The sequence below is a fragment of the Ilyonectria robusta genome, assembly GCF_021365365.1.
Source record: "Ilyonectria robusta strain PMI_751 chromosome Unknown BGZ61scaffold_22, whole genome shotgun sequence".
Taxonomy (NCBI): Eukaryota; Fungi; Ascomycota; class Sordariomycetes; order Hypocreales; family Nectriaceae; genus Ilyonectria; species Ilyonectria robusta.
The window spans coordinates 493,031-515,478 of NW_025764456.1; the positions used below are offsets into that span (position 1 = coordinate 493,031).

The 22,448-nt window shown below is 49.2% G+C and overlaps 6 protein-coding genes across 6 annotated transcripts; 4 read left to right on the forward strand and 2 right to left on the reverse strand.

Moving 5' to 3' along the window:
* Positions 1–412: 412 nt before the first annotated feature.
* On the forward strand, positions 413–3,523 carry BGZ61DRAFT_362696 (CHAT domain-containing protein; the record flags this gene model as incomplete). Its single annotated transcript, XM_046241382.1, has 2 exons — positions 413–1,030; positions 1,214–3,523. 2 exons carry the CDS (start codon positions 413–415, stop codon positions 3,521–3,523), a joined length of 2,928 nt encoding a protein of 975 aa, XP_046099313.1.
* A 5,434-nt stretch (positions 3,524–8,957) lies between these two features.
* BGZ61DRAFT_459160 (uncharacterized protein) lies at positions 8,958–9,255 on the reverse strand. The gene has a single exon (XM_046246861.1). It carries the CDS (start codon positions 9,238–9,240, stop codon positions 8,992–8,994), a length of 249 nt encoding a protein of 82 aa, XP_046099314.1. The 5' UTR covers positions 9,241–9,255; the 3' UTR covers positions 8,958–8,991.
* Positions 9,256–10,398: 1,143 nt separating this feature from the next.
* Positions 10,399–13,911, reverse strand: BGZ61DRAFT_428163 (family 31 glycoside hydrolase). The gene is made up of 4 exons (XM_046243735.1): positions 11,939–13,911; positions 11,751–11,886; positions 11,565–11,698; positions 10,399–11,509 (listed from the first exon to the last, which is right to left on the reverse strand). The coding sequence occupies exons 1-4, from the start codon at positions 13,881–13,883 to the stop codon at positions 10,851–10,853; spliced, it is 2,874 nt and encodes a 957-aa protein (XP_046099315.1). The 5' UTR covers positions 13,884–13,911; the 3' UTR covers positions 10,399–10,850.
* Positions 13,912–16,607: 2,696 nt separating this feature from the next.
* Positions 16,608–17,675, forward strand: BGZ61DRAFT_497507 (Alpha/Beta hydrolase protein; the record flags this gene model as incomplete). Its single annotated transcript, XM_046251170.1, has 1 exon — positions 16,608–17,675. The coding sequence occupies one exon, from the start codon at positions 16,608–16,610 to the stop codon at positions 17,673–17,675; it is 1,068 nt and encodes a 355-aa protein (XP_046099316.1).
* A 497-nt stretch (positions 17,676–18,172) lies between these two features.
* BGZ61DRAFT_556138 (uncharacterized protein) lies at positions 18,173–19,257 on the forward strand. Its single transcript, XM_046255645.1, has one exon. The coding sequence runs from the start codon at positions 18,548–18,550 to the stop codon at positions 19,214–19,216; it is 669 nt and encodes a 222-aa protein (XP_046099317.1). The 5' UTR covers positions 18,173–18,547; the 3' UTR covers positions 19,217–19,257.
* A 1,457-nt stretch (positions 19,258–20,714) lies between these two features.
* On the forward strand, positions 20,715–21,779 carry BGZ61DRAFT_536977 (acyl-CoA N-acyltransferase; the record flags this gene model as incomplete). Its single annotated transcript, XM_046254479.1, has 3 exons — positions 20,715–21,138; positions 21,193–21,359; positions 21,411–21,779. The coding sequence occupies 3 exons, from the start codon at positions 20,715–20,717 to the stop codon at positions 21,777–21,779; spliced, it is 960 nt and encodes a 319-aa protein (XP_046099318.1).
* Between the last annotated feature and the right edge of the window lie 669 nt (positions 21,780–22,448).

Below are 22,448 nucleotides of genomic sequence, written 5' to 3' on the forward strand. Positions count from 1 at the left end.
TAGGTCACTTCAGGAAGACGACGTTTCCCGAGAGAAACTGCTACGCCACGTTGCAACACATCTCAAAACACTCGGATTTCTGTCGATTACTTTTCTTCCTGGAGACGACGAAGATGACAAAACTCAGGCGAGCGGTGCTTCGCGAGGCGAAAAGGCCAATGCGGGTAGTCTTCCACCGGTAACTGGGTCCAACGGAGAATGGATACCACAAGACCTTGAGTCAGTGCAGAATCTGGATCCGAACTACATAAGCCAAGACGACCACCCTCCGTTTCTGAGAGACCCCCCGCCGCTCGAAATCGAGGTAGATTGGAAAGGAGTCGTTTCACAAAGCCAAGACCTCACATTCGAGGATGCCGTGAAACTAGCGCGAGAACTTAACGGCCCAGATCACCTTACGCGAACAGAAGGGATGGATGAACTAGATCGTGCCATCAAGGAAGCGAGCGACAAGTTACACTCCATGCCGCAGGGCGAACTTGACCATGCTCTGTTACGAGATCTTGCAACTCACCTCAGTCTCCAATTTCAACGCCAGGGATCCATTGATGACTTGAACCGAGCTATTGAAGTTGCAACAAGAGCAGTTGACGCTTTGCCCCAAGACCACCCCGATGTTGTGACCAATTGCATCAACCTGGGAAGCTTTTTTGATATGCGATTTGACCAAACAGGATCAATGGACGACTTGAATCATGCTATCGACTTTGCTACTAAAGGAGTGAATGGTTTATCCCCAAACGACCCCAAACGCCCTATTTCTTTGAGCAACCTTGGATATAGCCTCGGGAAACGGTTTGAGCAGACGGGACAGGAAAACGACTTCGAGACCGCTATTGATCTTACCACTCAGGCGGTCGACATCATGCCTCGAAACTATGCTCACAACACGCTTTGTTTAAGCAATGCCGCACACTGTCTCGGTAGACAATTTGAAGGGACAGAATCAATGGACGATCTCAGTTGCGCCATCAAATTTGCAAGCAGAGCGGTGGATGAAATGCCGCCAAGTTATCCAACTCGGGCTGCAGTTTTGAGCAACCTCGGAACGCTGCTTTATTAACGGTTTGATCGAACTGGTTTAATAGAAGACCTGGATCGTGCTATCGATCTGACAATTGAGGCAGTCGATGCAACGCCTCATACCTCGTTCGATGAGTTGGGTAGTGCCATTGTTTACGCACTAAATGCCGTTGACGCAACTACTGAAAAGCACTTTGGTTATGCGAGTCGCTTGAACACCCTTTCCGTCTTGCTTGGTATCCGATATGAGCACCAGGGATCCGGTGATGACTTAGACCGATCAGTCGAGGCTGCCTCCCAAGCAGTCAAAGTTGTGTCACTGGACCACAGGGACCGGGCTCCCTACCTACATAATCTCTCAAGTCGCCTCGGCATTCGATTCGAAAGAACAGGTTTGCTCGACGATTTGAATCATGCGATTGATTTTGCTGAAGATGCAATACGCATTATGCCTGCGGACGAATGGAGGTATATGGGCTATTTGAACGATCTTGGGCGCCTGTTGACTGCGCGTTTCCATCGGACGGGTTCACTGAAGGACTTGAATGACGCTATCGAGGCCACGCTCAAGGCAGTTAAATTAGCTCCGAGGGACCACCCAGATTTCGCAGGCTTTTTAAACGACCTTGGAGGCTTATTTAGTATGCGATTCGAGCGGAATGGGTTATTGGATGACTTGAACCGCGTGATCGAGCTGGCCTACCAGGCGGTAGACGCCGCAACCCAAGACGATCCAGATTATTGGAGCTATCTGAGGAACCTTGGAAATTCCCTTGGAAAGCGATTCAAGCAAACTGGATTGGCGGATGACTTGGATCGTCAGATCTCGTCCTACACTGCAGGTTGGCATTGCACATCTGCTCCACCGCATATTCGTATTCCACATGCTCAGGCCGCCGCCAACCTCCTCGTACAGCAGCAAAAATGGGAAGAAGCCAGTCAGCTCCTGCATGAAGTCTCGCTCCTCCCCATGATGAGCCCGCGGTCACTGGCATACATGGATATGCAGGGTTTGCATGTTGACGTTCCAGGCTTGGCTTCAACAGCGGCAGCCGTTGCCTTGAGCGCTGGGAAGAGCCCCGAAGACGCCTTACAGCTCCTCGAGCTTGGCCATGGCGTCATCGCTGGTCTATTGATGGATATGAGAAGAGACATTTCTGATCTCAAGCTAAAGGAACCCGAGCTCGCAGAGAGATTCATTTCGCTCCGGGAAACGCTCGATTCATGCACAGAAAGCTCGACGCCTTTGCCTTCTGAAGATGTGTTGTTTCGGGAATCACGGCAGAAACGGCGCCGTGAAGCAGACCGAGAATTCATCATGCTCGTGGAGAAGATTCGTGATCAGCCTGGATACCACCATTTTCTCAAACCTGCAACTGTTGAAGATCTCATGGCTGCGGCGACTCCAGGCCCGATTGTTGTTATCAACACAGGCTCTCACCGCTGTGACGCGTTTCTGATAGAGAAGAACCATATCAGGGTGATTGAATTGCCTCATCTGACATTAGATGAGGTAACGAAACGATCGGTCAATTTACAAGACACTTCCCAAATGGCGTTCTTACTGGAATGGCTATGGGAGGCTGTTTGCTCTCCCTGCTTAGATGAACTAGGATTTACGGACCTGGTCTCCGATGACAATTGGCCACATGTGTGGTGGATTCCTACTGGAACTCTTAGTCGGTTTCCGCTGCATGCTGCTGGTCGCCACATGCAAGTAGGCCAGGCGGTCTTGGATAGGGTAATCTCGTCCTACGCATTGTCTGTCAAGGCATTGATTCATGGACGTCAACACCATGTTCAAAAGCCTACAACACAGTCGCAAATGGACTCTACCGTCCTGATTTTCATGCAGACACCACATGAATTGGGTCTAAGCGAAGATTTTCCGTTTGCGAGGGCGGAGGTAGAAATGGTTGAGAAGTTATGCCCGTCTCTCTCACTGCATCCTATCATACTTCCCAAGCGCAGGGATGATGTCCTCAAGCACTTGAAGGGATGCAAAATATTCCACTTTGCAGGCCATGGGCAGTTACATCGAATGGAGCCTTCGCAAAGTCATTTGTTTTTGGATGATTGGAGAACGGGCCCGCTGACGGTCAAAGATCTACGCGAAAGTCGACTACACAAAAGTCCCCCGTTCCTCGCCTACCTCTCTGTAGGCTCGATTTGGAATATCGAAGCAGCGAGTCTGTCTGACGAATCGATCCATTTTGCCAACGCCTTTCAATCAGCTGGCTTTAGACATGTTATTGGAACACTCTGGGAAGTTCCGGGCAAGCACTGTGTCGATGTGGCAACGTGCTTCTACGAGACGCTGCGTGAGGAAGGGATGACGGATGCGGCGGTTAGCCGAGGACTTCATAAAGCTCTTAGGAAGCTACGTGACGAAGGTGTTGATGGTAACCAGGATGTGAGAAACTCAAAAAATGTTGTGGTGGAAGGTCGTGAAGGATACTTGGCAGATTTCTGGGTACCATATGTTCACTTTGGAGCATAGGCAACTATTCCTGGATGCCCAGGGCGTTGGAGAGATTCAGATTTTATGCCATTTATTTACTTTTAAATCCGTTGTTCTATGACTACCTAAGACACGAGGCTGTGTTCGGTTTGCCTCCATCTCCTGTTCTCCAGCCGATCTTGCCCTTCATCATCACCTCAATGAGGAACTTACAAATGCTGAAACCCAACCCGCTTCCCCCATGCTCTCTTGCGGTATTGGCATCCGCCCAGCTGAACGGCTGGAAGGGTCTTGCAACTATTGTGGTGGAATGCCGATTCCGGTATCTCGGACCAATATGCTTCTTGTATGGGAATAAAAATCAATACACCCCGGCTTGCGAAAGTTGATATTCGTATTTTACATTGTGCACGAATTTCGGCACAGAGTCCTGTGACATGTCAATCAGTAACTGTAAAGCAGGGAGAAGAGTAAAACTAACACTGGCCACGAGTTTGAAAACAGCCTGCTGCGCATCCTCTAATAGCACTGTGACTGCCTGAAGCGTCTCGGCCAAGATGACATCCTGAGCCACGGCTTTGGTCATCCGGCCAGCGAGGTTTTTTCGAAGTTGGTGATCAATATTAAGTTCACGCGGTGAACCGGGAGCCAGAAACGCATTGTAGATTCCGTAAGACTGAGCCAAAAGCTCCTTGGCCTTGTTCATCGAATCCTCCGTCATCTCTTTTTGCAGTGCGCGAAGAGCAGCTTTGCAGAGTCGGATGTACTCATCGACTTCCTGGTAGAATGCCAGGTTTTCCTCGCAGTGGGTTTCCCGCAAGTTCTCTCGGAACAGGAGACGCAGAGTAGGGTCGCTCAGAATCTTGTCGAGCCGTTGTGTGTTGGAGTCCTTTGTGCTGTGGTGGCGCTGAGATGTTTCGTCGCTGCCATCCCGGGAGGTGCCACGGCTCAAGGCATTGCTGCTGAGTATGTCTTTACCATGCTGGGTGAGTGCGTACGTCGCATTCTTGGTTGGTTGAAAGACGTCGCATTTCGGATGTTGTGACGCATAAGCGCGGTCTCGAGTGACTGGCTCCATCAGGTTCTGCTTGATAAAGAGAGATGCAATTTCGACCGCTTCTCTCTGATCAATAATCGTGGCATAGTCCATGAGCCAGTCGGAACCAGCCTTGCCAGTAAAGGCATCGTGCCACAGTTGTCCGTTGACCTTTCGCTTACCAGTCATCTTAACTCCAATGGCACCCTTTTGGTCATAAGCCGATAATTCTAGAGAGGCGCTCGATGAGCTGCGTCTTAGCATGCCGGATCCGCTGAATCGACAGAATATGACCTCAACAGTGCCTTGATCTAAGAAGATCTTGTCTGTCAGGGGGTCTCGCTCTAAAGTGATGAGTTGAGTTGAGAAGAGGCTGGTCAAGTCGAAAATCTGATTCTGTTGAACCCCATTCCGCGCACAGAATCTGTCCAGAACGGTAATTCCCTTTGGTGTAAGTTGCCATACAGATCCCCGAACGGTAAAGGTCGGTTCGTGCTTGCCGTCGGCCGACTCTATAAAGCGGGCGTCAAGAAATCGCTGGCAGAGTGAAGTCCCCATTTCCTTGGTCATGGAAAAAGTTGTTGTTGAGGTAGTAGTGATGATGCGTGTCGGCTCATCATAGTCCGGCATGGTATTGGATTGGGAAAACTTGAGAGAGCCGAGGTTATGGATGGCATCTTCAGCGAGGAATGCGTAGTCAACTTTGGTAAACCGGACGCGGTGGGCTGATAGTGGCATCAAGCTGACAATGAGAGTGGAGAAGATATCCTTGAGATCCTAGTGATTTCCCGCATCAGCAATTACTCTGATGGAAATGGCATAGCGACTGGGTAGCCAGAAGTCAATAATTTACGGCAAAACCTACCTTTGAGTATGGTCTATCGTCATCCGTCACGCGCAGCGTGCGGGACGTCGTTTGGTTCATCTTGTCATTCCCCATCGTGAAAGAAAGACCGATGGACAAGGTGCCAACCAAGGGCGTTTTGGGAGTAAAATGAGAAAGGGTTCTGCCGCAGCCGGAGTGGTACAGGAAGAGTACGGCTTATGATATGATCATGGCGGTGGTGGTGGTGCGTGGCTTTGTAAAAAGCATGTATAGCGCGCGGATGAAACCCACTACGTATAGCCCAAAAAGCAAGAAAGGCTCTAGGCGACCTTCCGCTTTAGACACCGGATTGGGGCGGAGGAGCACAGGGGACGGTCTACTAAATACGGACATTGAAAGATGGCGAAAGACCGGACCGAGGCAAATAGCAGTGTACGTGGTAGGTGGGAAGCCGCAAGAAAGCCCCTTGTCTCGCCATTAAACAATAATTCTACGAAGTACGGAGAGCTCGGATACGGGATGCATACAGAATCGGATTAGGGCAAACCTTGTGGGGAGACGGGTAGGCTAGTCAGGTTCGAAAGAAGATGCGTCTTGGACGGACTCAACTCTCCGCCCGAGCATTCGATTCTTTATCGATTCCTTGGAAGCGGAGGACGCTAACCGTTCGGCTCAAGATGTGCTTCTTTATTACGCACCCGAGCTCTTTCGGCTGCGCTAGAGCGGTGTTGAACCATGCCAGCGGAATCTTCATTTGTATACGGAGTAGAGATGTCACTGCTAACTGTATACGGAAAGGATCCTCGTGAGCAGGGGGATTTATTGCGAATTTCTCGACAAGTCGAAACAAGAGCACACCTCCAACACGCTGGTCTTCAGTGGTCACTGGTCTGGCTCAGCTTCCAGCTCCCCCTTACTACCACGTTGTAGCGTTGCGCCGGCACATGTTGCACCCCAGGCGGTTTCTAGGGCCCTTGTCAGCGCTAACTCAAACTTCTATCCGGAATTGGTAAAGCCATGTCGCTTCGCCACTCTGTCTGGGGGTCATATTGCTTATTTTCCAGGAGTTGGCCACCGGAGCTGTCTCACATTCTCGCATCGGAATGATCGGATTGTTCGCTTCTCAATCCTCCGCGTGCGGCATTCGAAATAATTCCCTTGGTGAGCTTATTACGCCCCTTCTTGATGCTCTCCACTCTCCACATGGTCGTCTGCACCATTTTAGTCGTATCTTGTCGGGTTTGTCGCCATAATTATGACGAGCCGCCTCTGTCGTGTCACTCAAAAATTCCGCACAAGATCCACTCTGCTCCTGTGCTGTACACGTGTCCCCCCAAATGAGTTGCCGACGATTCCGTAGCCAAGAAGCATAAAAGTGATATATCACTGCCATGACACTCTGCTTTTCAATTGTGAAATGCGGCCTCAGGCTGCACTTTTGATGCATTCTAGCCCCATTATGTAGTTCCGCTAGTGGCGACACGAGTCATTGAGTCATTCAGCTCGAGTCATTAAGTAGCGAAACCCCAAAAGAGACCCCATCGATGTTTTGATTACGGAGTAACTGATCTTGTGCTGCAACTGTGCGGATAATTAATCTTGAGTACGGTGGTGAATTCATTCTAGGAAACTCTAGAACCATGACAAATAAGCTACCAATCTCACCTTCCCGTTTCTCGTCTGGCGGCTCGTGGTATTATACCATCCGAGACGCCTCAACGTGCCTTAGCTCCGGCAGACTTGTTTAGAACCGGTACATGCGCCCGCCTCCTTGAGCCGGGTGTGGCTAACGGCAATTGGATCGTCCATAATCGCTAGTCATCTGTGTGTGCCGGTGTACCCTAGACCATCAGATGACGACTCTTTTATGGTGACGAGATACGAGCGATGGTTGCTAGATAGGGCTGTGCAGTCCTTGAATTACTAAAGTTCTAGATTAGTATTCTCCCAAGGCTTTGGTAGTCCTAATGCAAGTGCATTTTATAAGCAGCTGCATACTGCATAGTACGTTGCTACACCTTCTAGGTACCAACACAATTTGCATACATTAGTGCACGATACGTGTTGACATAACATATGCCGACGCTACTACCTACGCTACTGTAGATACGGTATCTATGTATTAACTTAGGACAGCTCAAAATTGTTCAAGCAATACCCAGAGCCCTAGAGTCAACGCCAAACGGGCGCCCGCCTTTAGCCTCCCCCTGAACACGACTGGCCCCTCACACCAACACTACGCCAAGCCCCCAAGGCTAATACCGGGAAATTCGACTTCCGTAGCAGACGAAATTTGCAGGAGCGATAGAATTCAATAGTCTTGATAGTAGCTGCGGGGTCAAGCTAGAACGGAGCACCCACTCAAGTACGACGACTTCTCGAAGCAGAAACGAATCTGGATGCTAGAAACAGCCCTAGGCAATGCGCCATGCATATCGCAACCCGTGATGAATGCCATGTGGCTCTAGCTAGGATGGACGGATTCGAACTTCTTGTTGAGGAGCCAGACCTTTCCTTTCTGGACGACAAAGGTCAGACATCATTTCTTTTTGGAAGCTGATAGGGTCGGCTAATAACTCGTGGCAGAAATGAAATCAGATTTGATCGAGCATAGATAACTCCTTTTCGTCAAGGGTAATGAATGACGTACGCTTAGTTCCACCTCAGTAACCCCTGGCCTAAACGATTGTTTCTGAGGGATAGGGCTGTCTGTGCCGCATTATCATTTTCCAACGTGAAATTCAGTGAAGTTCAGAACAGTTATTTTATGATCTTGAGAGTGCTGCCCTCGTCCTCCTCCTCCTCATCAGCCTCGGTTTCGTTGCCGCCCAACACGACCCGGTCTTGCTTCGTCATTGGCTTCCGTCTGAAGACGGGAAGCTCGCAGGCTGCCCAGGGTCTGGCACCTCTGTTCAAAGCCATGGAGAGATTTCCGGCGTCCATAACTGCATAGGCGCCGGTTGTGTATCCAAAGCGCTAGTACCATCGACAACCTGCGACTCAATAAAACGTCCAAAGAATCTCCGTTCGGGTTTGGGGCCCCCGGTTTACGGCTCCACGGTCATGGTGTGCTCATCGGTCAGGTTAGCAAAAGCGTCTTCGATTGGCAAAAGAAAACAATGCATGTCTTGTCTGTGGGATTGTGTTTGCAGCAAAGTAGCTTTTTCATAATGATAATATAATATCAAAGATAAAGGATTGCTCACAGAGCACGCTATGCATGCTCAAGTGTGAGTCTCGCTCTGCAATCGAAAATAAGACCAACACTCAATGCACCGACTCCAACTCCATCAAAAATCAGCATGGCCTCCACACGAGATCAAAGCGCGTCCGGGGAACGAAGTGCTGTCACGCATAGTAGTAACCATAGTAAAGGTCACAAGCTAGGTGCAAGTGCGCGGAAAGATAAGCAGCGTGGGGTCTGGTATGGTGCTGCTTATGGAACGCATACTTCAATGGCGATTAATCAGTGTATTGACTTGGTCACTGGTGATCCATGGACAATCAGTAATAAAATTCGCCCAAGGGCCACGGGTCAGCCAGAACATTGTTGCTGCAACGGTAGCAATCATCGCAAGAGGTCGACAATTGATAACACTCGTAGTTTCAGTTCCAGCCTTGAGTGTGAGATGAGCTAGTGAATTCTCAAGTAAGTGCCATAAGGGTGTTCATGGCACGGCGTCCCGCCTGGGCCTCTTGCCAGATAGCATCAAGCTCCTCGTAAGAGGGATGCTTCGCAAGAACCTCCTTCAGTTCTTCGGGGCTCATTATAGGCCAGTCCTCGGTATCCTCAGGACCTCGCTGAGTGTCGGGCTCGTCCAGATCGGGGGTAAGGAAAAGACGTTTGTCGTTCAAAGTCAACCATGTATCTCCGTTCTTAAACGTGTAAAACATGCCGATGTGGTCCACATGTTTGATATCGGTCAAGTCATAGGTATTGGGGACATTGAGGAATTTGACCATGGTCTTCTGGTGCGTGTCATCGGTCCACATGCTGATATCTCGAGTGCCCTCTGGAGCAAAAACTGCTGTGCCAATATCCTGTTCAGGCGGTGTAGTGGATGAGGTCGCCATGACGAGGGGGTGGACGGCGGTGGCAAGAAGTTCAAGGAGGAGCGTGGAGACTCGAGTGTGATTCGAAAGACTTGCGAGGTTAGGAATGTGTAGGGAGGATTTAGAATTTGTAGCTTGGAGCGTGAAGAATCTAAGATAAATGTCCTAAGTCGAGCCTGCTGATATCTTGAGGGTTTTATGAAGCTGTAGAGAGTCCTGGGTGCCTAGAGCTAGAGCACCTTCCTAATTGATCTATGAGGCTGAACAGAACCTTTGCTCCAGCTGGTACTAAGGCAGCAAAAGCAAAAGCAACCAACAGCAGAAATGGATTCGGCCACAGACTGTGTATCTCTTCCTGGATTTTCTATAAACTACTTGGAATACATTTCATTGTCTAAAAGACGAGAAAATTCAGTCTGGACAGGGCATTTAAACACCTGAGCCGGCATTAATTCATAAGATGCCGAGGTTGGTTGGTTGTTGCCTGTTCTTCCATCACAGGAAACGAATTTTCTCGTATTCCTTCCCCTCCTCTCCGCCCCTTGTCAGCTGAACACATGTCCTATCTCATGATCAGCCGAACATCCGAGAATGTGGCCTCAAAGGATGCCACATCATCCGTTATCTTCACCCAACTCCCCTTCGCCTTCCATCCTCACAATCACTCTCCCATGTCACAATATGAGAAAACAGGCAAAATCTCTTATAATAATAGTTGAATTGGAGCTAGCACTGTATTCTACATTATTTCTTACCACTGCAGGAAATTGACCGAAAACATGTTCTGGTGCATCCAAGTATATGCTTGCCGGTTGCGGGGTCGATATCTCGCTTTACAGCCCGAAGACCTAATGGCGCTGTCTGGGTCTGGGATATTGTCATTGTGTCGATCTGTAATTGAATGAAGGCCTGGGTTTTGAGGAGATTATTGGAAAATCTGGGTTGATGTAGGGTAGCAGACCACCAAACACGGGTTACGGTCAAGAAGTAGAGAAACGCGCTAACGAATAATACACTCTGCATCAGGATGGTGCAAGGGAAACAGTCCGCCCAATTGGGTTAATTGTGAATCCTGTTTGGATTGTAGGAGCTATGACGCATTTTGTTAAAAAAAAAAACCCGATCGTCCAATAGGGTTGAAAGTCCTAGTTGAAAGGCCACAAAATAGAACGAAAAAGACCTCGTCTTGTTATTTTGTCATCCCTGGAATGTTTGTCGCTAACGATCTTTATGGCAGGACGTGTTTGACCTGGGTGTATTGGACACTGCAGATTGAGATTCATTCATTCCTTGGGATGACGTCCTACAAGACCTTGATCAAATGCGAATACTGGAGTTGTGTTGGAAAGACTTTCAATGGCCGAATGGCTCTCCATGAGGGTCTGTAGCACAATATTCATCTCAATCAGGTATGGAATAGATTCAAGACAGTATCATACTTCCCCCTTAAGCTATAGAATGCGTGTCTTGTACTTTCTTGTCAAAGGCACATCAACATGCAGAACCAGTTTCCTGTTCTTCGCATCATATTCCGCATTCTTAATACCCCTCGGCTTAGACTTAACACCAAGCACAGTGATGGCCTCAATACTGACACCAGCGTCATACTCGAAAGAACCAGTCATGCTAAACTTGCCGTTGGCGTACTTGAAGTCGATCTCCGACACAGCATCCGGCACAACAGACTTGCCGTCGTCGAGATACAGCGAGCCCTCGGCAGTACCATCTAGACCAGGGGCGACGACGATGTTGAAGCCCTTCGTGCGCAGAGCTGTGGTAGTATTGGCGCTCTCGATGCGCTGAGGGTACACGATACCGCCTTTGTAGTGGATCGTGATGTCTGTGTAGTCAACCGTAGCGGAGACGTATTCGCCCCGCCCACGGACCGGCTTGCCCGTGCCCCATTCATAGAAGATGTCGTCGGGCAAATAGTAGCTGAGGCTAGTACTATTCTCCTCTGTGACGGGGCTTACGAGGATTCCATCGCCGTAAAAGAACTGCAGGTCGATGGAAAAGGAGTTGGGGTCGTTGGGGTAATTGAAGAACAAAGGGTTCAGTGTCGGGGTGCCAGTCTGATTCTGTTTGTAGATGGCCGTGTAGATGTAGTCAACTGTGCGGTGTTAGTAACCAAAATTCATATTCCTTAGATCCCGTGAGCAACATACGAAGTTGGTATCGGATAGCAATGCCTTTCCGGGCGGCCTGGGCAACAGATGGCCAGCGGTAGAACTCTTGTGACGTGGAACTGATCTCGGCGTGGTTCCGGAAGAAAGTATAGAAGGACCCAAGTGATGCCCATCTAATTTAACGAGTTAGCTGAATACGAACTCTGAATGATGGTCCAGTTTTACCTCGCGCAGAGAGTCTCAGTGACATTGCCGCCGAAGCCGCAAACGTCAGGGCCAACAACGGGGATCTGGTATAGAGACGCAAATTGGAGGACCTGGCTGATGGACAGACGATACCAGAGCCAACCGGAAATATTATCTGCAGAATGATTAGTCCTTTACCATAACAAAGCTCAAGTTATCTGCCTTACCTCCAAGCCAATGAGACACGTCCTTGCCGGAGCCAGCGAATGTACTCCTGGTGATGACAAGGGCGCGATCGTCTGGACGTCTGGCACGCATGGCATTGTGTGAACGCGTCGACATCATGGCCCCGTACAAGTTATGTGTATCCAACTGGACATACCCGCCACTCTGGACCAGATCCGTGTCGACGGTGCTATCGGAAAGTGTTGCGCCAGCACCGTTCTGAATCATGTACGGAGTTCGGATCAGGTCGCGGTTGGGAAGACCTTTGCATTGGTTGGGTCCGCAGCCTGAGCCACTTTGTTTGCCGTTCTGCCACTGAGGCTTTGAACGACTGAAGATGCCTTGACTTGATTGACGCTTGCTGGAACGCCAATGGCCACCACCTCGTGTGCTACGGGGGTGAGATGAAGTGTGAGAGGTCTGCACAACAGCAGCCTCGCGTTTGGCAGCCTCATTGGAGGCAAAGTTTGGCTGAAGGCTGTCTGGAAAGCCGGGAATAGGAGCATCCGGACCGTCTCTGACTGGTGGCGGAATGGGAGGGTCTCCGTCTACTTCGGCAAATTTCTCTGGTGTAGTGTTGTTCCCGGGGTATGGACGGTTGTAGAAGTTGGCGGGCTCGTTCATATCAATCCACAGGGCATCGATGTCCGGGCCGTGGACTCCGTCGAAGAACCCCAGGAACTGCTCAGACCAATATTGCTGGGACTTGGGATTGAACCAGTCGGGGAAGTAGCTTGGACCAGCCCAGACGACGCCCTGGTAGTCGGTACCATCGGGGTTCTTCATGAACGTATCGTACTTTAGGCCTGCGTCGAGTGCCGGATTGGATTCCTTGTAGAAGACGGCGGGATCGACCATGACGATGTAGTGCTGATCTCTTGCATGGATCGTGTCCACGAGGTCCTTGTACAGATCGGCCGGAAACCTTTCCGGGTCGATGGTAAAGACGCGGCGACGATCCATATAGTCGATATCAGTCCACATTGTCTCGAGGGGAATATCGTGAGTTGAATAATTGGCCACAACAGCCGCAACCTCGTAAACGTCTCGGTAGCCGTACCTGCACTGGTGGAACCCGAGGCCCCAGTACGGTGTCATGAGTGGCAATTGCGTAATCTCGGCGTACTGCTGGGCGACGTCCCGGGGAGAGGGCCCAGAAATGAAGTAAAAGTCGAGAACGCCGCCGTTGATATTGTACTCGAGGAACTGATCCCCGTCTTTGTTGTCGATGAAAATATCCATGCCGTTGGAATTGAGCAGGAAGACTCCGTGGGTGCCAGTATTCCTGTGGTCGAAGTAGATGGGATGGGCACTGTAGAGGTTCTGTCCCTGAGGCGTGCCGTACGAATCACGCGTGTAGATGGTTCTGGTGTAGTTGGTCGTGTTGAGCATGAACGAGTCGCTGTGCTCGCCGAGCCCGTACAAGTGAGGACTCTGCGGGAGGTGCGTCTTGAGATAGACGTACTGGCTCTCGAACACGAGCTTATTGCCCGTTGTGTCGAAGAGCACTTCCCCCGTGTCAGACCGGGAGACCGTGAATGAGAACGGATCGGCAGTGAAGCCGAACTTGAGGTTGGAGTCCTTTGGAGAGCTCCATTGACCGAAGCCCGGGCGCGGGAAGACACTGTCGGGAACCTGGTAGACGGTGTTGTTGGTATCCAGGATCTTCACATGCAGCCGGTCTTCGGTCTGGTACTCGACTTCCAACTTGAGGTTTGGAAGGTCAGTCCCAAAGACATTGCAAGCCTCTCCCGCAAGAGACAAGTCGGCGTAGAAACCAGACCGAGTCTTCCAATGCTTCGTGGCCTTGTAGCCAGGGCATTTGGAGAGGTCCTTCACGTAGAGATCATTGCCGGGGTCGTTGAGATCTTCGACACCAGCTTTGCTCTGCGCAAAGACAGTGCTGCTCAGAACTGCAGCCGAAGTAAGAATGTTCTTCAGAAACATATCTGCGAAAGAAGGAAGCTGATGAGCGCCTCTGCGAAATCCATCTCATGCGTGCATTATTTACCATCATTATATACTCGACTCTTTGGTTGACAAGGCGGTTCGTCGGCGCTTTGGTTCTGCAAACATGACGATACCACCTAGCCGAGGGCGGAGTTTCCCCTGCGAACGTGACGATGCGACTTTACCAAGGCGGAGTCTCCGCCGCCAACGCACTCGAATGCACCCCTACCGTGGATTCGGTCCGGACAATATGCATAACCCTTATTTGGTCGGTCCGGGGAATCAATGGTACGCTAGATTGACGATGGACTGGAAATGGCTAGGCACGACTGGCCACCGGCAGGGGTTCAAGCATTCTCACAGCGGGGTGAAGAAAGAACTGAGCACAAGCTTAAAAAGAGTCTCGGCTGTTGAATGCGGAATCCGTGAATACAGTAAACGGCCATGTACGCCCACGCACACCTTGTTAAGAAGGCTAAGGAGGCAGCCACATTCATCTGGCAAGACTCATCGGCACTCAAAGGTATCACAGGGTAGACTGGAGCTAAGATCATCCTGCGGCACGAGGATCAGGTACGGACTGATCGTCCGTTTTGCTTTCCCGTTTCGGACAGTCGAGATCCATGACGCCACACCGAGAAGCCCCTGGTATAACTAACATACCATTTCTCGTGAGCTCACTTCTCGGCGCAATTACGTCACTACTCGGCCGTGAGATTTATTTCCCTCCCCCATGTCGCGACAAAGGGCGAATCCCATTGGTTAACAGGGTGTCTACTCTATGCACTTTCGTGGGTCTCGCCCGGGGTAAGCTGCTGATCTCGGCCGCCGAGTCGGAGTGACTTTAATTAGTGCTCCCCATGGGGAAAAAAGCTTGGGACTTTGTGCGGAGGCTGTCGTGCGGGGAGAGCACTCTTCTGAAGCTTGCGAAGAAAGGTTCGGCTGGTTCAATCATGGTGTGGTAGTGACATCTGCGAGGCACAAGACGACGGTGTGGTCTCATAATGTCAGGGAAATTTTCCAAGTATCCTCGGAAACAGGGGATGGATTAGATTCTCCATTGTGGCGCCGAAGTTAAGCGATGTTGATGATGTTACGTCTGTAACGGCTAATACACCACTCATGTCGCCAATGTGATTACATGTAGCTGAAACACAGCGAAAGCAAGTCAGTTAGTGCCCTAGCGAATTGTGTTTCCATTCAACCCGAGCTCTAGCAATTCGAAATTTCTATAGAGAGACCTTGTAATTTCTCATGCAATGCGAGCACAATCCCACCTCATTTGCTGAGTGAGACTGATACGTTCATATCTAAATTACGTGCGTTAGCATTCTCAGCGTAAGGCGCTCTCTTCAGGCAGCACAGACCTCATTTTCTCAAAGAACTTAAAGGCCAGATGGGTCTTTTCTTTTCCAAGTGCGTTCAAACTGCCACCAGCGCAGCACCAGGACGACGTGGCCTTTTTCAACCACCCAGTTTCTCAGTGGATCTCGTCATAACAGCTCCCAACCGGTCAGAGATTCCTTGGGAATGGCATCAACAGCAACGCGGCAGATGGGATCCCAGTTCTCGATATTTTGGAGCATATCCTTCATACTCCCCATCTGACTCCATGGCTCGGATAATCTATCGCCATCATCCTGACATCGGTTAGTCTGAATAATAATTTCCCGGCCTTGTAAAAATATATCACCTCGTGAGTAACGAACACCATGAGCCCTTGAGGCTTGGGTAAGGCCATGAAGTTCGTATGTGTATCCCTTCCAACCCAGGTGGATATTCGCTCTTCCTTGGACTCGGCTAGATGTTCTGTGACAGGATTGCTAATCAATAGCTCAAGTGGGAACCGAGGTTGGTATGCGGTGAAGCAACTCATCTGCGAGATTTTCTGGGCTCCCACGACGTGACGGCGACCGTAGCTGTGTACACTATCGCATACAATGAGTGTCTGCTCGCATTTTTGTCGTTGCCAACAATGACACCGGCGGAATCGTCATTTCAAAATACTCGGAAACTCGAATGTTCAAAGCGGTGTCAACCCCAAGGCTAAGTGCCTATTCGTAGCAACATTCCTGGACGCTTGATCTGTGCGTAAAAAAATAAGAAAGCCTTCAATTTTTTTCGGGATGGGTAAGTTGTAAACTAGCTCACCGTTTGAATCACTAATTATTGTAGATTTGGGCCGCTTGAGCAGGATTCGAAGCTTCCCAGTGTGCTCTGTAGCGTTTATTAGCTAGAATAATAAACATCATCATTAACAAAAGTAAAATCGGCAAGCAAGAGGTGTGAAACTGAAATCATTCCTGCCCGATGTAATCAAGGTAGTAGTGAAGACATCATAAAATTCGAGACAGCGAAATAGGATACAGCTATGTTATACAACGTCTCGTCAGATCTGTTTGTGGGAGCATTTAGAGAGGGAGACATCGTATGTGTCTGTGTTTAGGTTATCTCTTATCAGATCAAAACATGCCATTTCTGCTAATGACGTCAGGCGGTTCATGACGTCGTGGACTCTTAGCGCTCATCAGGCCAAGGTAAGCAGAAACGACGATGTCGAGGGTTTTGCTAGTCATCGACAAAAAGAATAACAGTGCAGCGGGACTCAGCATATCAAATAAGTTACAACTCTTTCAAGTTCACTTCTTGGATCAATTCACCTGACGGCACCACCAAATGAGCATGACCGCCCAAGATGCCCCCCATATCACGGCCACAGAGATGCAGTCACCCGGCGCCGCAGCTCACTCCTCAAAACTTACAGTCCATCATCGCAGCGAGAGATATCTGATGACCCGCCTGCTATACGCCGCCCTGAGACCATTCAAGCCTGGATTAGCCAAGGCCAAACACGAGGCCCCGGAGTCTACTCGACTGACCGAGCCTCGCAACATAAAGAAAAAATGCCACGTTCATGAGACTGAATCCGATGGCGTTTGGGTCTATGACTTGACCCAAAAGCCCGAGTCCTCGCAGTATGGCAACGATAAAGTCAAAGGCCACCGTTGCAGGATTCTCTACTTTGCGGGCGGAGGATGGCAAATGCCACCGAGCGATAACCACTGGGCTTTCTGTGCCAATCTCGTCTGCAAATTGCCCGACACTAAAGTCACTCTTATTTCTTATCCGCTGGCACCGAAGAATCCCGTCTCAGTTGCCTATCCTCGGATAGAGAAGGTATATAAGGAATTATTGCGGCAGTCCACGAAAGCTGGAGAGATCGTGGTAGTGGCGGGAGACAGTTCGGGAGGAAACCTAGCATTGTCCTTGGTAACATGGACGCTTCTTACGGGGATGGATGAGACGGTGAAACCGCCCGCGGCGATCTTAGCCATCAGTCCTACTACAGATCTCCGTCACGAAGAACCCGAGATTAAGCAGCTCGACAAGGTCGATCCTATCCTTTCGCACTCCTTCATCAATTCTACAGCATCCACTTGGTGTCCCGGTCCGGTAGCGAGGGAGCCCGATGATGCTACGGAGCCTGCGGTACACGGCTATCACCCCCGTCAGGATTGGAGTTTCGAGGATCCCCGAGTCTCTCCAATTCACGCTGACCTCCGACCATTGGTTCGACATGGTGTTAAGATCCACGGGATCACGGGATCATACGACGTATTGGCACCGGAAGCTGTCGCTTTTCGTGAAAAGTGCAAGCAAGCGGGCATTGAAGGAGAGTGGCTCTCATGGCACGGGCAAATGCACTGTTTTCCAATGGCGTATAGGTTTGGCGTGAAGGAGAGCAGGCAAGCGGTAGATTGGGTCATTCAGCTTCTCAAGACAGTTTAGAAGAGACCTCCCTTCACCGCCATTCGTCTTTGCTGGCCTGGCCATCGACTTCTCGAGAAATCTTAAACTCCCATGAAATGTGTAAGCTATCCAAAGAGGCTAGCCACAGTAGTCAAAGGTACCCTTTCTTACACAATATTGGCATTTTATTAATCCACAGTGAATGTAACGGGTGTATTTAACAGTTATTGTAACAATTTGACGAATCCGTAATCACCTAGCAGGAATTCGCCCTTGCGCTTATCACATATCACACCACCGGGATGCTGTGATGGTTGTTGGAGAACTGGATGTAATGTTAGAAGTTGGTAGATAGATAACTAGTTGTCTTGCAATTTATGCGCAATTGAGCAATATCACGTAAGGCAGATTTTAGCAGCACATGACTTAATTTGACCTGACCCCACTTTCAATACCTACCTTAGGCAGCAGCTTCGATGTCCCTTTGGTATCGGACGTTATAATAGTTGCGCCTCGGCCACCCTCTGTTGACCCTAATCGCGAGTCTTACGTCCCGCACTTTCTACTTTTTCTGACTCTATACGCATTAAGCTACTGAAGTCTGAGGTGGCGATGCTCGCCAAGTTTTGCACACCTCCACGACCTGTTAATAGCCAATCTACGAGAACAAACTATAGCGGCGATGTCGTCTGCTGAAGAGGTCCGCCCGTCCAATACTGCGCCCTCCGTTGCATAGAGCTCGCTTGTACATCGCAGTATAGAGGCCTGGGGAGCACCCACTCACGAGAGGTACGCAATGGCCAAAGAATCTTTACAGTTCTATACCGATTTGGACCATTTTTTTGGATGAGCCACCGGTACTTTTGTTCTGGATTTTCCAACGAAGAGAAGCTTTCCTATCACAGAAAGTGATGACCAAGTGGAGCAAGGATCGCCTAGATGATTATGTCTTTTTTCCTGCTTCTGATGGCTTTGTCATACGAGATGAATGTTACTTCCTTAGTCACTTCTGGCGCACGCAAGATGACCCCGATCCTGGTGGGGAATATTTACGCCTTGTTCAAAGAGAACTGAAGCAACAACATTGGTCGTATATCTGGATCGATTGGACATGTATGCCACAACATCCCCGCAATCAGAAAAAAGAAATCTACTTCCTTCGATCGCTAAGAACAATGCCGGGGATTATTCGAAACTGTGGGTTTATGTGGTTTTACCCACCTTTTGAACCACGGCTGTGGATCTTGTACGAGATAGCCGAGTACACACTTACATGCTTCAACGGGCTTCAGGGACATATAACCCCAGACATTAAGGAGTTTGCAGACCACATCAACGAGATGTTACAGGACGGAGTCCGTTCGACATTGAGCAAATATGGCTATAGATGCACGTACGACCGCGACAAAGAATTCCTCACCTCCTGGCTGGAAGTTCTTGTTCTTCCAAGAAAACTGTCCATCGACATTGACGACGTCAGAAAGTTAATGGATTACCTCACATGGTCACCGAGTACAGAAATGGTCATGTTGTTTACCATGAGTGGCCTCGTGAAGTTTTGCCCGTTTGAAGGCACTTGATTCTCAACGGAGATGGTCACACATTTACGCCATTCCCCAAATGGGTAAGTGGTCTAATATCACGACAGCTCTTTGCTACTAAGTAACATCAAATAGGAAGATGGTAAATACTCTGTGAACTCCCAGTCCGAATCGGCAGGCCAACTAGGCCAGGATTTGTTACATGGATCAGGATATTGGATCTCTAGGGTTATTACGGCAGTGAAGCTTTTCATCCTTCAACAAAGGTTTCCATCGTCACCGGCAGGTACCATCGCCACCTATCTCGCCGCTGGCCTAGTCTTAGGCCTAGCGTTGCTTTTGAGCAAGTCAATAGCTAGCTAATGCCAATGACTCTGTGGCGTTTGCGCCGTGTGAGTGACGATTGATGCCTGCGGTGATTACGAACAAATTGATTCGTGTCTTGGAAAGAAGAATTCACTACGATTGGTGAGATTATGCACTATTCGTGGTACTTTTTTAACCCTTTTATACTCCCTGTATCTAGGAAATGGTAATTAAGTGATGTCATCCGACTAGCTGACATTATGCTCCTCACGGCATAAGCGTATGTAGTGGCTAGTTTACTGTCCTATACTCTGTCTCCGTGTCTGCTACCTGACAGACACACTGTGATCGATAGCATATTTACCAAGTCGTAAAATACATATTCTTTTCCTTCTAGCCTTCTTACCAGTCTGACAGAATTTTGTCTCTGTTTTGATACAGCACTACCGCTGCAAAATCGCTGCAGGATTATGACTAAACAGCCAATTCTCTATACCACAACAGAAACAGTAGTCGCTTATTATCTGCAAGTCTTCCCTGTACTGGTTGGTTACCTCGCTTTGGATACATTCCTGATGTAGAATCTCTTCGAGCCTGGATGTAAAAGCAGAACTCAAGGTTGTCATGCATATCCGCTGCATATGGGACCCACCAGATCTCACACAGGTATTTCACCGAAAACCCAGGCATCTTCGCCAAGCTCAGGAGATTCTGCCGGGGCAAACATCCATTACGTTCACAGGCTGTGATACGAAATACGAGGTTCTTAATACTGTTGCCTAAATAATGCAACTAGAAACCCCGCAGTTAGCGTAGTCTGACATCATGCAACAGATGCATCGTGGTAACCTTGCGCGACTTGAAATGGGTCCACCACATTTGTCTTTATTTTTTATTTCTCCCAGTTGTCTGTACAAATTAATTGCGGGAAATTGAAATCTACCCCACGTGTATCCTGTCGTTCGTATCTGCGTTGTGACAATTTGCCACGTCAGCTCGCTTGTCACTACTGCGCCATCTTCTGAACCTCTCCCTTTTGTCTTATCAAGATCCCCGATTTCTACTTAGGTGGTATTTTACGCTGCCTTTTATAATTTCCAAAATCAGGCCTCCGCCACTCAAGCGCAGTGAACGTGAGGGCGCTCTAGTGGTCTTTGTTTTGCTGTGACATCTCTGAAGTGAGAGAATTGAAGCGTCCCCGCACTTCACGGCTGAGCAGACTGAAGACAAGATGGAGCCATCTATTGCCAACCAGCATGACATCAGAGACCTCACCAGCTCTGATGAAGACTTTGAGAAAATATGGCAAATGTGGCAAGCCATCTTCCCAAAATGGCAGATTGAGCGACAGCGAATGGAGAAGATTCTTCACCTACTCCCTGGTCAACATTACATCCATGAAAAAGGATTCTGTCTATCCTTTTTGGCTGACGGAGCCGGCAAAATCGCTGCTGTTGGCGTCATGCCCGAATATCGAGGCAAAGGACTCGGCACTGCTTTTATAGAAAAGGCAAAGGCCGGGTTGATAAACCTGGCTCGTGCTAATGGAGAACGTGAACTAAAATCTTTGGGAATTGGATCTGAGACCCCTCGATTCTGGCCCCGGATGCCGATGGACTTCCCACCAGAAGTTAAAAACTTCTTCCTCCACAGAGGTTTATAATAGCTTCCAACTATATTTTCTCGTCTAAAGTGCTAATAGTATACAGGTTTCCATAAATCTCCAGAATCAACTGTTCGGGATCTCTACAAAGACCTCCACGGCGCTGTCGCGCCACCTGAAGTCCTGGAGCGAGTCTCCAAGATGAACATAAGATTCTCTCCATGGTCGCCAGAGTTATACGAAGAATGCATGGCCAAGCAGAAAGCCCTCTTTGTTAGTCCTTTCTTAGATCTCCTCGACTCATGAAAACTGACTTGCAACTAGAGCTGGGGTAGAGCGTATGAAGCTCTTGCAGCCTACAACCAACACCATGAAGTAATGGTGGCATTCGACCCTGATACAAACGCGCAGATCGGATGGACACTGATGTGTTCTCACACCTCAATCGTCTGCGACACCTATGCCTTCTTGCCTCTGGTGCCATCGAAGGAGAAGACGGGGTTGATTGCCGCCGTTGGTGTGGATGAGAGCGCAAGAGGGAAAGGTGTCGGGTTGGCATTGATAGTGAAAGCGATGGAGAACATGCAGGAGAGGGGGATTGAGGGCATCCTCATTGATTTCGTCGCGATACGGGGCTTTTACGAGCAACTAGGATTCAAGACTTGGTGGGAATATGAGGGGTATACTTGCTGAAGGAACAAGGGAAGAATCATTTGGTGGTATGGAATTAGTACATACAGGGCACGATACATTATTTTTTTCACAATCGCCTTCACCGCCGGTGGTCCCGGCATGAGTCGTGACACTACATCACCTTTGCATTAGATCTTCCATTGTCTGCCCGTGCTTAATACGGTTGAAGAGAGAGGCGTCAAATTGAAATCTAACGGCAAGGTATGTGTATAATGACCTTACTGTATGAGCTATTATATATTCTACTACTGACTATAGTGCTAAATGTGTGCCGCTACTACTGTAACTACTGTACAGCTTTGATCATCTGATAATGGTAAATTAGAAAAGAATATATAAATCTCCTAAAGAATAAATCGGAATAATGATTATGAGTACTGCTATTTGGGCTGTACTATATTGCTATCCTGGCTGTAAAAGTCTCAGTTGAACCCGGCCACAACCTCTCACTAGCCAAGGCCGGGACACAGAGGAATCAGCATTTCCATAGGCCGCCAACGCAGAAATTGCAAAGCTCTATAAACAGTGGTGCCAAAGAATCAGAGAAGGACGAGGTAGAGATAGTGGCAAGGAAAGGTTTAGAAGAGGAGGGTACCGTCATCACCTCGGCGCCAGCGGTATCAGCAACACCGTCAGTAGCAGCCGGCCGTGGTAGAATTGAGCCTTCAA